Source organism: Ceratocystis lukuohia (genome assembly GCF_044167205.1).
Source record: "Ceratocystis lukuohia strain C4212 chromosome Unknown Supercontig3_pilon, whole genome shotgun sequence".
In the NCBI taxonomy this organism is placed as follows: Eukaryota; Fungi; Ascomycota; class Sordariomycetes; order Microascales; family Ceratocystidaceae; genus Ceratocystis; species Ceratocystis lukuohia.
In genome coordinates, this window is record NW_027263522.1 from 403290 (window position 1) to 418174 (window position 14885).

The window sequence follows — 14885 nt, forward strand, 5'->3', positions numbered from 1 at the left end:
AGGCTGCACTGATTTTGCCTTTCCACGTCTTTCTGCACCCGTGACAACCATTCCACTCGCAATGAGGCCCATGATAAACCCACTCCCATCAAAGTTGTAAATATCCACAAGGGTAATGCCATACTTGGCGATTGTGTCCTCCACAAGCCTGAACCAATCGTGAATAATGGGAGGATCTTTGCATTTGGCTCTTTGATAGCCGTATCTACGATTGAATCGCGTCTTGAGGGCTGGTTGTCGCTTGACGAAGTTGGAAGCCCAGCGCTTACCAACAGGTGACGCGTCGCGGTCGGCGAGGAGTTATTAGCCATTTCTTCAACACCACGAAGTCGCGGAGGAAATCCTCGCGAATCGAGGTCGATAATGAACTGTACAATAGTCTCCTCTTCTAGATCAGATAGTTTTCATGATTTGGGGATCCAGTCATGCCGAGATTGAATACCATGGTGCCAGTGACGTAACTTAAAATAGCACACTTCATATGTCGTTGCAGCCTGTCGGAGACTTAATTTTCAGTCATTTTGAAGGGCTTGAAGAGCAAGGATTATATTACCCTTGTTATTTGGTTGGGGCATATTTAATGGTTGAGAATTGATTGATCAAATGGAAGAAAGTAAAGTTGTTTGATTTTTGGTGCGCATACTTGTTTAGTGCGCATTCTCATCGTGTACGTTAGTTCGAAGAAGACGAGTACCTGCAACTGCTAACTGCCCGGAGGAGGGGTCGGAAGACGACATCTTCTAACTCCCTTTCCGTCCAGAACATGCCGTCGTATTACCGTGGAAAACCGGTAGGTAGACGCTAAATAATACATACATACATGCTGTAGACAACCGGTAGGGAAAGCAAACTTAGATATGACACTTTCTGGATCCAAGGACAAGTCCGGCTGTTCTAAATGATAATTAGGGTTATGACGCCACAAAAAGCCACAAAGACATGTGTATCTTCAACAAGTAAATCAGCAATAATTTGACACCATTTCTCATGAAAAAAAAGGAATTTTATCCCACTTCAAACGTTTCCATCTAGATCTTGTCAATTAGGTACTGCCACCCAGTGTGCACTATCATAATTTCATCGACTCATCAGTCTTCAAGAGATAGGGCTTCACAACTTTACTTTTCTACCTTGCTTTGTTCGATTACCCCTGTTTACTATTATATGCACCATTGGAATCCTGCTTTTTGCATCCCTGTGAGTAGTCTTGAAACTGTCATGCTGCATATGTTTATACTGACTTCATCATCGCAGTAGAACCGAGCTGCAAGCAGCTTAAGCTATTGAACATGGCTCCTCAGGTAGCTAGGGACCTTTCTTTTGGTGAGGTTGAAACCCTCAACTCATTCGAAGACGTCCGCCGATACGCAAACTGGCCCGAGGATGTCCAAGCTCCACCGTATTTCGCTCTATATCCTCAAGATATAGTCAAATCAATGATCCGGCACATGTCTCTTGTCCGTATTCAGTCAATTGCTGAAAAGTTCCCAAAATTGGGAAAGCAACTTGAGGAACTCAGTGGATATCCCGATAGTGTCAATCTAGACAACTTCAAAGTGCATCTTTCCTTGAAAAGTGGCTTCGATGTGTGGCTTAATGGTAATGCTATTTCAGATGATATTGTCAAAAATGTCATGATTCCTGAGGTCGAGCAGATTGTTCATGAAGCCCAAAAACATGTGAAGAAACGCCGTCCCAATGCTTTTCTTGAAATGGAAGAGAACATAGAACGAGCATTCAAAATTCCTGAAAAGGCCCATCCTGCATATGGATACCCCAGTCAGAATCTTTGTGATGATCTTACAGAGTATCACCAAGCATTCAAAAAATCCGCCAGGGAGTACTTATCCCCTTACACATCGATTGTTGCGCCATCAGGTACGGGAAAATCATATACTGTCTCGCAGCTAGCTGTCAAGCACAACAAGTATGTGATTTACTTGAACTTTGCTCCACCTGGGCATGCAGGCTACCCTGGTAGATCACCCTATACGCCATTGATTCTGCTAACCCTGGATCAGGTCAATTCCGGGGTGTCTTTCCTTGCAAGGCGCAACATAATGGAATGGAAGTGGGCTCTCATCATGAAGACATTATTGTGTTTGGCTAGGGCAGCTCGTGCTTCTGGAATCAGCCCTGAAGATTTCTTCCGTTATCAAACTGAGAAGCAATATGCTCCTGTACAGAAGAGGATCAATTCTGCCCTTATTTTCGTTATCGAGGCTACAAAGTCATCTTGCCCAAAAGGTGAACATTCTACGTCATTGCCTGATTTTGCACCTTTTAGTGATCATTTTCAAAGTGTCTTTAGAGATGATACAAGTGAAAGTGATGCTGAGAACAGTGACGAAGACAGCAGCGAGGACAATATCCAGGAGACCAGTGAGCTGAGAAATGAGTACGCCAGTGAGGATAACTGCAAGGCTAATGCTGAAGACTGTGACATGTATGATGATTCTCAACATCAGATCAGTGGTCAGGATTCGCAATCTGATCTCCAATTTGTCATTTGCATTGATGAGGCTCGAAATCTTTTGTTCGACAGAATAGAAAGAATCTCACTGCCATTCCGTTCCCTCTGCAGTGCGTTATGGTTCATTTCCCAAGAGCACCAAGAAAAATCATTCTTTGCTGTTTTCTTGGATACAGCATCTACAATATCGAACTTGCCTCCCCCTGCTATTAAAGATCCCAGCCAAAAAGTCGCTCTACATGATCGGCCAGGCCGAAAGATGTTCCCTCCCCATTTTCGCTTTTTTACCAAACACCTCTATGCTGAGCCAACACCAGATCAGCCTGTGGCACCAAGTACATCTCTTGCAACACTGTTGACATTTGGCCATCCTTTATGGGGAGCACTAGCCCTTCAAGGAGGCCCTGAAGGTCGCATCATGGAACTTTGCATGCAAAAGTGTGAGCCTTATCTATGTAATGATGCCTTCGATGATGAGAGGAGAACCGGACTCCTTGCACTTCTTTCCTACCGGATTCCTTTCAATTTCTGCTCCTTCACCCTAGCAGAGAGACTGGTTTCTGGTTGGATGCATTGTTTAGTGGATGTTTCAGAAGATCGTGAAAAACTCATGGTTGTACAACCTACTGACCCTATTCTAGCCATAGCTGCCTATAGGCATGGTGTGACCATGGGAGAGAAACTTGTAGAAGTACTCGAGGTATTGGATCACTTTCTTTACTGGCAAAGTGTCAATGTTGGAGATATTGGGGAGTTTGTTGCAGGCCTCATCCTCCTCCTTGCATTTGATGCCAATGTAGGGGAATCTCCTAAGCCCATCCCTCTGAAAAGCTTTGTCCAGTCCCTGCTTGGAAAGCAAGCTGCGACAGATTTCACTGCTGTTTGTCGGAAATATTTGTCTGATGAGGTCAAGGAAATGTTTTCACACGGTCAGGTGTTTTTCAATCGGTTTTATAGGCGCATTACTAAACCGACAATGAGTGACCTCTACAAGATGTACAGGACCTGCACTGCTTGCTATCTCCCTACCGGCTTGTATGGGGTTAGTATTCTCATTCCAGTTTTCATCCCCAAGACACAAAATCGAGAAGCATACTTTGGCTGTATCCTTGTACAGGTCAGAAATCAGGCCTATGATGACTTTGATGATTCCATGAAGAATTCAGCTTATGATTACATCGATACTGGATGTAAGCAGCTCGGGTTTGATGAAGTATCCACAGTTGGCTTGACGATGTGTTTGCGGGGTAAATCAACTGGCACTGCAGTTCGCCCTCCGTCAGGCAACAACAAGACCAATCTTGGTATCATTCTGTCTGTTGGCCTTGACTCGGAACAGTATCCGATATTTGTGGGCTCACGGACTCGCAATGGCAGCCAGGGGAATCAACAAGTCTTGAAAGCTTTGCAGTCATTGGTATCTGAGGTGAACAAGATGGTTCTTGAAGAGAACAAGGATGCATGTGAATACTTGACATTCCAGTCGGAGTTTCTTCCATGATCGAAGGAGAGGAAGCGACGGGTTTTGTACCGTGTCGTTGATATTTTTATCACTTAGGTAGATATTGTTACCAGTTCTAGCGCATCGGTTGCCCAATACTAATATTTATTTCAATACGCAATCTGTTTTGATAGTGTACCCTCATCATCGAGGCGTGATCGGCCTCTCCTCTATCCCCGTGCTCCTGCAAGCCTGATACGTTAATCATTTGCCGATTCTTAACACCATAACTTTGCTTCAGCATCAACTAGATCGTTGTCTCTTACTCCCATGTGTCCTAGGACCCACAGCACTCGGGCAAGCCTTCCAGGTGTCTCATCTGCCCAGGCTATTAGGATCCGTCTTGTCTTGTCCGCTGTTTCCTGTGACGTGCTGTTTTTCGTGGATGCGTTGCGTAGCCGGACCACGATTCCTCTGTTGTTCAGGCACAGCCAGACTTCCCCGGCTTCTTCATGAGCTATCGTTCGCTTGGTTGCCTCAAGAGCACCAAACCTCCGCATCTGCCGCTTCCATTCACGTTTCCAGGGCTGTGTGATCTACTCCCTCCCTAGGTAGCTCCACCCAAATTATAGCCCGCCCTGCGCTCGTGTTGTCGTTTACATCTTTTAATCTGTCGTAGGATGCAAAGAGTATCCTGCCAGGGACATTCTCTGCCTCCGCCTAGTCTCTCTTTGTTTCTTTCTCCTTGCTAAGCCACGTTCGGGGCGGCATGTCAGGTCCATCCAAGATTCAACTCAGTCTGGCGTGTTTTTCCATTTGTGCTAGATGGAGCCTACATAGTCTTTCCACGACTGCATTGAATCATCGCCCTCTCACAATGTGACAGTCATTTAGCGTGTACTGCCGTATGGCTTCCCTCCTTTCTCTATCCTCAAGGAGGAGTTCGAATGGAAGGGCGCTTGCTGCGTGGTCTAGCACTCCCTTGGCATCGTACAGTACATGGGAAGTGCTTCACGTAGGCACTTCCTAGCCGAAATCCCCAGCTTGTCCGTTTCCTCTTTCGTTTTCTCTAGACCGGACCTATGTACTTGTCAAAGAGAAGTTCAGGGTCTAGGCGCAGACCTAGCCACCTCATTGATGTCTTTTCCAGGGTAGCCTTGTACATGTCTAGGCCTTTCACAGTCACAAATGGGTTTCCTGCAACCCTCCTTCTGCCCTTGATGTGCAGGAGCGCTGGCTTTCCCTGGTCTATTTCTAGTTCTTTGGGTGTGATGCACGCTACCACTTCCTTCAGAGCAGTGGTGGTGCCTTCGGCATGGATACTCGCTTTTCTCCTCCCATGAATCTTCTGACCCATCTCCACAAATTCGTCTGCCATCGCTTTTCCACCATCCTGCGTTCCAGTCTGCATCAGAGGCTCCTTTGATATCGAACGCAAAGATTGAGGCTGCCTTCTTCTACGGAGATGGATACGCAAATCCATCACCGCCCTTCTCGGCACAACGCAAATGTAGTTGCTGAGGATAGTTTCCCTGTTAATAGCTTCTTCTGCGAGTCTTCTCGCTACTGTTCTTCCTAGGTCCTTGCGCAGAGCGTCGAGGAGCAAGATTCGGCGGTACGAGCATAGTGCCAGCTGTGGGCAGCCTAGCTTCGGGATTACCACGATATTGGCTTTCCTAAAGGTGTGTGTATGGTGTCCGGTTCCGAAGCACAGGTCGTATAACCCCGTTACAATCCTACCCAGTAGATTCTGGGCAGTCTTCCACACCTCATGGGAGATGCCGTCTGCCCCAGAGGCCGTGTTCGTTGATATCCATATTGATATTGCTATTATCATTTAGCATTTACCAACTGTTATTTAGCAGCAATACTATGGCATGTTCTGGACAGGAGGCGCTAGCTGATGTCATCTGGGCGGTCAACAGCTGCAGGTATGCTCAGATTTCAAGCGACTCCTGTGACTTTTGAGGGTCCAGCGCTAAGACCGGGGGGCTCTCCTTCTAGCGTAGCCCTAGGGCTGCCAGAGTTGGCTACCAGGTATTTTGGGTCTACGACGATCGCGCGTAAACTAGTATCGGAGCGCCGGCATGCGGCACGGGGCCAAAAGATGCGGCGCCAATTCTGTACAAATATAAACATAAATAAATCGCAAATAGCCAAGTTCAAAAAAAGATATCCTCTGTGGCGCAATTGGCTAGCGCGTCTGACTGTTAAGCAAGTTCGTCAGAGCTCGCAGCAATCAGGAGGTTGACAGTTCAAGCCTGTCCGGAGGAGTTTATTTTTTTTGCTCTTGGCTGGTGCTTGTGTTCAAGGCTAGAAGAATCCTCTTGCAATCAATAAAGTCGGAATTGGGAAAGAAAAGACTACTGGTGAATTGAATATGAGCCAACTAGCTTCAGGCCGTAGAGTCTTCCTTCAAATTTTCACATGTTTTTTTTTCCCCATTTGGAGTCGGCAGTCGACGGGCTAGCATCTCATCTGTATCACGTGATCGCAACTATCGACCCTCTAATCTATCTTGGGGAGCCCTTCTCAGTGCGCATAGAAGCCGAGGCAAGTGAGAAACTCCTTGTTTTAGGCGGTCTTTGCCTTGCTCTGCACCGACAAAAAAAAGTAGTACAACCCCAGGCTCTGCTTTAGCCGGTGATTTTGCGCAATCTCTCAGGCCTTTCTCCAGGGGGCCTATCAATGGGGCTCGACTTAACTTAACTTACATCCCATCCACCGTCGCTCTCGCTGCCTGCTTCCCCGTCCTATACTCCTGTGGCTGCTTCTCCAAGCCGTTTTAAGCACTTTGCATTATTTTTTTTCTTTATTGTTTACTCTCACGCTTTCGCGCGCTTTTCGCTTTGTTGTCCACGATGGCAGTCGCAGCGCAAATTGAAACGCTCAAGGTACGAATCGAGGAGCGCTCAAAACGCGTGACATCATCGTCTCGCTCGTCCCACCTCATCTCACCTCGCCTTGAATCATCGTAATGCACCAAACCCTGTATCGCTTTTTTCAAAGTAAAAAAAAAAAAGAATCACAAAGAAACTAACTGGCTCTCTACTAGGCTATGCTGGAGAAACTGGTGCTCGACCCTAAGCTACACGACGTATTGAGTGTTGCCAAAGCAGCCAGAAATGGAGCCGTCTATGGCTCTAAAGTGCGCTTTCCCCATGCGCTGGTGTAAGCAGACTTCAATCTCCCCCCATTTACCGTCGTGCTATACGCAATCTCGCACCCGTCTAACTTGCATCTACCGTAGAATGATATTCCTCTTTCGCAACGGAACGTAGGTATCAAGGTCTCTTTCTTCTCGCTACGATTGTCTTCTCTAACCAGCGTCCCCTTGTTCATGGCACTCAGCTTCCGAGAAAAAGCCAAGCTTGTTTTCCAGGCCACCAAGACACATGCCCGGAATTTAGCCACCTTTGCCTCCATCTACCAAGCATGCATGGTCTTCTTGCGACGCTTCGGCCCCACTCCAGGAAAAGAAGGCCCATATGATGCCTTTCTCGCCGGCCTAGTCGGTGGCTACGTTGTCTTTGGCCGCCGCTCGCCGCGTACTGGCCGTATCTCCTCTGTGTCACAGCAGATTGTCATATACGTGTGTGCACGCGTAGTACTAGCCCTAGCCAAGATGAGTGTTAAGCCCGGTATCGGCCTTCCGCTGCTCAGTACAGTGCCCGAGCGTGCACACGCAATTGAGTACTACGCCTGGCCAGCGTTTGCGTCCATGTCCTGGGCTATGGTCATGTATCTCTTCCGCTGGCACCCAGACGAGTTGCAGGGCAGCTTAAGAAGCAGCATGGTGTATATCTACCGGCAGGCAAATAACTGGGACTCGCTCAGGAACTTCCTATGGCACAATGCGTAAAGCGGCACCGTGGTTTTATCTTTTCTGTCTTTATTTCCCTTGCTAGCCTGTTAATTTGGGGGTTTTTTTTTGCTTTGACTTGCTTGTATGCACCGGGATGGCTCTTCTACATCACATCATACTTTACTAGGCGTTAGGGCGTCGGGGCCTTGCTAACTATTCTCAGGGTACATGCGGTGCTTTCTAGCATATTTTCTAGATTTCACAGCCACTAAACAGTCTCTTTTCTTGTACATTGGTCTCTAACTGCTCATGGGTCGAGTCGGTCAGACCACAATTTCATTTTGTGCCCAAGGATATTGCCGTGTCTTGGGGCCTTGTCTTGAATGGCCAGTATGGCTCTTACATGCATTGTGTCTAGCATGTCATCGATTAGCTATTCTTGTTCTTGACCCTTGGGCTGCAAATACAGCGTATTGTCTAGACACATGTTAACGGCTATTTATTCAATGTTCAATGCATGGTCAACATTCCAAAGGGTGCGTGCAAGCAGTAAGGAACCCAAGACGCAATAAACACGAATGTGGAAGCGCTTTCACAGCCACGTAGCCCATTGAATTGGTTTATGCTTCTTCGAGACACATGGACACGCGTGTTATTCTCGTGGTACAGTCTGAATGCGGCAGTTGCCCCGGGCCAGTTGCAGGTTAGGCTTGAACCTAGACGTGGGTAGGATCTAGACTTTGAGTGGTGTGTGAAATTTTGATAGCGCGAGGGTGTGAGAGTGAGAGAGTGAACACAAAGCCTAGAGCTGACTTATCCACCGCCAGCTAGCGTCGCACAAGTGCGCTAGCGAGAGCATTTGGCACAACTAGACATGTTTTTGTGAGGCTATAAATAAGTGTCCGCCAGCTACAGGCCACGCAGACATGCATACGGGTAAATGTGCGTTGTGTTGGTATGAACCAGATTCATCACCAGAGGGGCCAGCCAAAGAGGTTGTGTGCTACGCGCAGCCATGCGACACATAGGTAGCACAAAGGCACAGTAGTACAGTAGCATAGTAGCACGAAGAAGACAACCAGCAGAACAAAAAGAAGGCAAAGGGAAGACGAGAGGAAATAAGGAGCGAAAAGAAGAAACCCCCCCCCCCTTTCCCCATAAACATAGATAAAGTAAAACAACAACCACAGCTCGCCTGCATGCTCGTTGTCAGTTTGATGGATACACAAAGCGCAGCTCTGACAGTTACACAAGCACCGAAACGGGAAGTTTCTCTTGCGTGCTGTGAATGGCTGTTTTTACGAGCGGGCCGCAGCAGGCAGTTGCCGGCACCTCTCGGGGGTTCTTTCCAGTTCTTGAGAGAATTAAGTATGTTAATCAGCAATTAAGAAGCCAGAAGAACATATTGCAGGTGCAGGATTATAGTGCGACGTCTAGTAGAAGCGGCATTGCGTACAGCAGCCACAATAGATACATAGCAACCTGATGCACCGCACCGCATTAATTTGGACATCCCACGACAAGAGACAAGGCATGAACGTCAGAAATGAGGCAGTGGCCTTTTTATGACGTGCTAATCATGAGTTTGTCGGGGTTGCTAGGGGAAGAAAGGAACGAGAGAGGAAAAACAAGTAATAATAAAAAGCATGGCCTTTTGCGCAGATGAGCTTTGTGGCACACCGTTTGATTGAGTAATTCAAGACGTTTTCAAAGCTGAGGTCCACACCTGGCCTGTGGTTGTCCACACGGCTCCCGTACTATCCATGCTTGGTGGGTGGGCGGATGGATCGTTGGCTTGTGATTGTGGGTTATAGTTTTTTTTTTTTTTTTTTTTTTTTCTGTACCGTTAGCGTTACTATTATCGTTGGTGCACGGCACGTGTTGCGTGCCTTGGCGGGGGGGCCCATGCCGAATGGGATAATCTGAGCCTCGTTGCGCGAAAGTTGCGAGAGTTGCGAGCTGTCGATATTGTGCTGCGTGCGAATCTGCTGGGATAAACAGGAGTAGCGGTATCTCTACTTTGGCGCTTCTATGCAGACTTGCTCTTGCAAGAAAACGTGTCTGCTTTGTTCTCCTTGTTCAAAATAAAGCACATCCACCTTCATTCCAGGCCACCACCATCCGAATGTCTCAGTTGCGTCTAGTGAATGACGCCCCTTTCTCCTCTCTCTCTTCCTGTCTCTCTGCCTGTCTCTCTCCCTCTCTGTCTCTAGGGCCCCTCCCTTGCACGGGATCCTTAATGTCTCTCCGCCCCGTTTCAGCGAAACGTTGCGTTGGTCAGAATCATAAGTGCGTTAGGCAAGCTCTTGCTATTAGCAGCAGTTCGTTCGTCTGACAAGGCCTATTCGGCAGCGCTTTTCTTTCCCTCTTGCTGCTAGTGCGTTTCTAGGGTGATCCTTTGTTAGATCAGATCAGACACGGATAACCCTAATAGGCGAGACGGTTAGGGTGCTTCTTTTTGGCTGGACTAGACTTTGCTATGTTTGAGGTTAAGTAGCTATGGTACTTTTGTTTTCTTCTCCTGTGACCCTTTTTTGTTTCTCCACGTGGAAGCCACATGACTTTGTCACTTTGCAGAGAGTGTTCTGTTATGTAAGCGGGTCTCTAGGGTTTGTTTAGGGTATGTCACACTGCGTTGTAGTGATTTCTTCTTCTTTCTCTGTGGCTGCGAATTTGCCATGTCTACTACACATGGTTTGTTTTTGGCAAAAGGCAGTGTTGCTTGCCGTGGGCCCTTTGGGCTGGGCTGAACTAGGCTCGCTGCTGGGGACGGACAGGGGTGTCTCTATCTCACTAGCTTGCCGCGACTTCGCGCATTTAAACGAAGCCAGAAGGAAGACAAGATTTGCCTATTAAATGGGTGACTTTATGTGCTCGTTTTCCGTTCTGGCCCTCCTCCACGTGCTAACTAAGTAAGAAGCAAGCCGAGGAGCTGTCAGAAAGCCCAAAAGTTCTAGCCCAACAACAAACGAAGGCTATAGAAAGAAAGCCAAGGGAGACGGGGGGGGGGGGGGGAGGGGGGCCTCTAAGTCGTCTTCCCATGGACATACACACGACACACGACTCCTTCTCCGCTTGAACTCCAGGTGGTTTTATTCAACCCGCTAAGAGATGATGATCTGCGCGGAACTAGAAAAATATAAAAAAAAAAAAAAAAAAAGAGTTGGGCTTGTAACCCTGAAGGCCCCACGTAAGAGGTAGGAAACGCGATGGTTGACTTAGCATGAGACTTGGAGGTTATGCCAGGTCAGGCTAGAGAGCTGGGTTGATTTGAGTTTTTCTTATTCCTTGTTCTGGGGGGCTTTCCCGCTCACAATGGCTCAACAGTTCAGAAACACAAATCGAGGCCTTGTTAATTTGACATCCGGGGAGCAGCCCCCAATAACAGGGGTGGCTTGTAACTGCTGCTGATATATTAACCCTATTGGAACTCGCATCAGTCACTGACCAGACCAACCTTCTTATTTTCCTTTCCCTCCTCTCTTTCTTCTGCTTGTCTTCTCTATTCTCCCTAATGTTCGTGTCAAAAGGCACTATTGACTAATAGACCTAGCAAGATTTTGCCAACTCTAGAACCGAGACAGCCCACCAAAAACAGCAGGCCTAAGCCCTTGAGGGCATATATAAAACGATTTTTACCCCCGCCCCCCGTAGCTTGTAACCCTAGGCCAAGGAGAGAAAAAGTATTAAAAAAAAAAAAAAAAAAAAAAAAAAAGGTAGTAAAATAACAGCCGGGGATAAGTTGACAAACTGGGCGAGAGGGGGGTTGAGTTGTCGGCTCTCGTTTATTCCTCTGTTCTGAATATCTCCATTCCTTCTTGTCTCTTACCAGGCTCCTTGTTGAAATCCTTGTCTTTTGCTCCCCAACAACAGCTTCAAGGCAGAGACAGGAAGGATGAGAGAGAATATATGACTAGGTTTATATGCATTAAGAGAATTAGGGCATGCACCTACGGTTACATATACATGTGTATAGTACATGTACGTTCAAGGAGACATTAGTACATACATGCATATCTGGACAGGTATATATGTATGTACTGTATATGCAATGCAGAGTGCAGAATGCGCACACAGCATGAGGCAGACAGAACATGTGTGGTGGAGAATAACGGACGGTCAAGAGGGCTGGGGATGTACGTACGTAGGCAGAAAACGGAGAGGGGAAGAGCAAAGAGAGGAGGGGAGGAGGGGAGGAGGCGGAGGAGGAGGAGGAGGAGGAGGAGGAGAGAAGAAGAAGACAATGAATCAACACACGTAGACGGCAGTGTGCATGATGGAGTGGTAGCACTTATCCGCAGCCAACATTCGTCTATGGCAAAGATGCAAATCAGCTTCCGCCTTCAGGCCTAACGAGCAACTGGCTAACTTTGGTCTGATGGCATGGCATGGCACTGCGTAGTTTTGGAATGGACAGGCCAGCACCAGAAACGGGACAGCGACCTCTTTGCAGTTAGGAAAAGAGATGATCATTTGGTTGTCTGTCCCATCCATCCATCCCAGTCCCACGAACGTGCCAATGGGCTTTCATCGCGAGGCTCCCTGGCTTGACTTGTTTATTTTTCTCAGTCTATGTTTTAATCTTCGTCCTTTGTGTGCTGTGGTTGTTGGTTTCATCTAGTCCAGGTGTCGTGTTGTGCATGTGAATTCGTTTCCCCCCCCAAGAAACTACAGTGGCTTTTCTGTTATTCTTGTGATTTTGCAGCGTTGTTTCAGTCGAGCAGAGCTTGGCTGATCATGGCGTGGTCTGGTCTGGTCGCCTTGATGATTTGTTGTCGACGGAGCAGCACAGAAGGGTTTGTTGGTGTGTCTAGGTGTCGAAGCAAGTTTTGGTAAGGAACAACGACACAAGACAAAGACATGAAGATAAGACAAGACGAGATGAGACAAGGCCTAGAGAATCTGCGGGTTGAAAGCGACCGCGCGCCTTTTGTCCTTCCTCCTCTTCTTCTTAGTCTTCTCTCCTTCGATCGGCCCCGATCCATATCGTCAGCCATAACAGGCAAAGCCAAAAGAAGGAGGCTCAGGAAACAAGATTCCTGGTAGGGCAGCTCTAGTGTCGCGCACTGGAAACAATAGCAGGCACCGCACTTGGAGTTCTTGGCACTGGGTTCTTGGGCCTTGGTTCTTCGCTCTTGGATTGCTGCCGCTCTTCCCCCCTCCTCCCCCCTCCCCCCCGCCTTTAACCTTCTCTCCCCCTCCTGATCTTCTCCTTTCCCACTTGCTGATTCTTTAGCCTCCCCCCTGGGCCCCTGCCAGGTCCTATTGTGCCCTGTTTGGCGAGCGAGCGAGCGAGCGGGCGGACATAAGAGGTCCATTTAATGCCATTTCTTGGCCAGAAATCAGCCGAAGTCGTATTGTCAGGCAGCGTGGACAAACCAAGCCAACTTGAGCCATGTTTCTTGTGCGGCATTAGCTAGCATCTGTGTTGAGCTGTGTGTGTGTGTGTGTGTGTGTGTGTGTGTGATGCATGCCCTGCGCTAGTCCGGCTAGCACGTTAGGGCTGCAAAATTCTGCAAATAAGAGCTTCTCCAAGGCGCCCCTAAGCGTGCAGGCCCCTGTGCGTATGTAAGTCTCCCTCGTGAGGAATTAGCAGCAGCAACGTGGGATAGTATAGCAGCTAGCGGGTAGCCTAACTACTAGCAGTAATCATAGCGACGAACAGGCCACTAGAACTGCGCTGCAGACGCGTTTCCTAAGGGGATCGATCTATTACGGTGGCTGAGTGGATAACCATAGGCCATGCGAGTGGCCAGCGGGGCCTAGGCTATAGGGCACAGACAGCCGGACAGGTGCAGCTAAGCACAGGGCAGAGGAATAGGACACATTATAGGGTGCAGAGTATATCACTACAGTTACAGCAGCTACAGGAGCCCCCCATTGGAATGGCATGGCATGGCATGTCGTGGCAACTAGAAAAAAGCCTGAACCTGAAAGCCATGTGGTGGAAAAGATTGGGCCTTCAATGGGCACATCTTTATTGGGCTTTACTGGGGGGATTTTATTGATTCTGGATGGTGTTTTTGAGCGTTTATTACGATTTGATTGTGCTGTTGTTGTTTAGTTTTAATCTAATTTTTAGGTATTATTTTATTTTATTTTTATGTATTTTTACATGTATTTTTTTTCCTGAAATTGCGCAGAAAAGAGCGAAGAGAAAAAAGAAAAACAGATTAAGAAAATGAAAAACGAGCAACGAAAAAAAAGGAAGAAAAAAGAGAGAAATAAAGAATAAAAAAATAATAAAAAATCATAAAAAATCGAAAAAAATAATAAAAAAGTATGCACCAGTCCTCAAGTTCGCTGCGATTCGACACAGGTCATGTCAGGCCAAGGTCAGACTCTCACATTCCCTTCAAATCTCTGGATTTCTTGCCATTATTTTTCTTCTTTTTTTTTTTTATCTCCTCCCCCTCCCTCTGCTAAGCACTCGGCGGATAGACAAGCTTGCCTTGACCTTGCTTGCTCTCTGACTTTGACTTGACATTGAAACACACAGAAAAAGTCTGTCTTTGTTTATAGCGCTCGAGTCTATTCAGCAAAATCAGCCGATTATCGATACTCGACAATCTCAGTCTACCTGTCATATCAAAAAGCATCTCAGTCTCAGTTCCTGTCGCCGTCCCTCTACTGCTGAGCCCTTGTTTTTCTTACTGTTGTTCGCCTTGGGCTGTCGTTTTCTTGCTCTTTTCTTCCTTTCTCTTCTCCTGCGTCTGCGTCGACACACCACCGATTAGCAGCAGTCCGCCTTGTCGCTCGCCGCCCTGTCGCGCTTATTTTATATCCAAATTCATTCTTTCTTGATCCAGCACTCTCTCCCCTCTGGCCTCTGCTCTTCTTCTCCTCTTCTCTTCTGCTCTTCTTCTTCTCCTCCTCTTCTCTTCTCTCCTCTCTCCTCTCCTCTCCTCTCCCCTTTCTTTCCTCTTAAATGGGACTTGCACCTGATATCTCATATCCGATTGTGCACTGTGCATTGCAAGAATAAATAACTTCCGAGGAGAGCCATCCGACCGAATTTCATCTCGACACCGGCCACAGCAACCACGCAACGCTACGCCAAAGCCAGAACCTTCCGCTCCTCCTGGCCCTGCTATTAATCGACACTCTTCCTCTCCATCTCTCACGCACACTTCGGTCTGACTCTAGCTCCGCTAAGCTTGCTTATC

General features: G+C 47.5%; 3 protein-coding genes across 3 annotated transcripts; 2 read left to right on the plus strand and 1 right to left on the minus strand.

Annotated features, from left to right (window-relative positions):
* Positions 1-1289: 1289 nt before the first annotated feature.
* HOO65_030118 (uncharacterized protein) lies at positions 1290-3974 on the plus strand (the record flags this gene model as incomplete). Its single annotated transcript, XM_071000323.1, has 1 exon — positions 1290-3974. The coding sequence occupies one exon, from the start codon at positions 1290-1292 to the stop codon at positions 3972-3974; it is 2685 nt and encodes an 894-aa protein (XP_070859797.1).
* Positions 3975-4983: 1009 nt separating this feature from the next.
* On the minus strand, positions 4984-5824 carry HOO65_030119 (RNA-directed DNA polymerase from mobile element jockey; the record flags this gene model as incomplete). The annotated part of the gene is made up of 2 exons (XM_071002348.1): positions 4984-5590; positions 5763-5824. 2 exons carry the CDS (start codon positions 5822-5824, stop codon positions 4984-4986), a joined length of 669 nt encoding a protein of 222 aa, XP_070859798.1.
* Positions 5825-6775: 951 nt separating this feature from the next.
* HOO65_030120 (peroxisomal membrane protein 24) lies at positions 6776-7776 on the plus strand (the record flags this gene model as incomplete). Its single annotated transcript, XM_071002307.1, has 3 exons — positions 6776-6808; positions 6970-7062; positions 7165-7776. The coding sequence occupies 3 exons, from the start codon at positions 6776-6778 to the stop codon at positions 7774-7776; spliced, it is 738 nt and encodes a 245-aa protein (XP_070859799.1).
* Positions 7777-14885: the final 7109 nt, after the last annotated feature.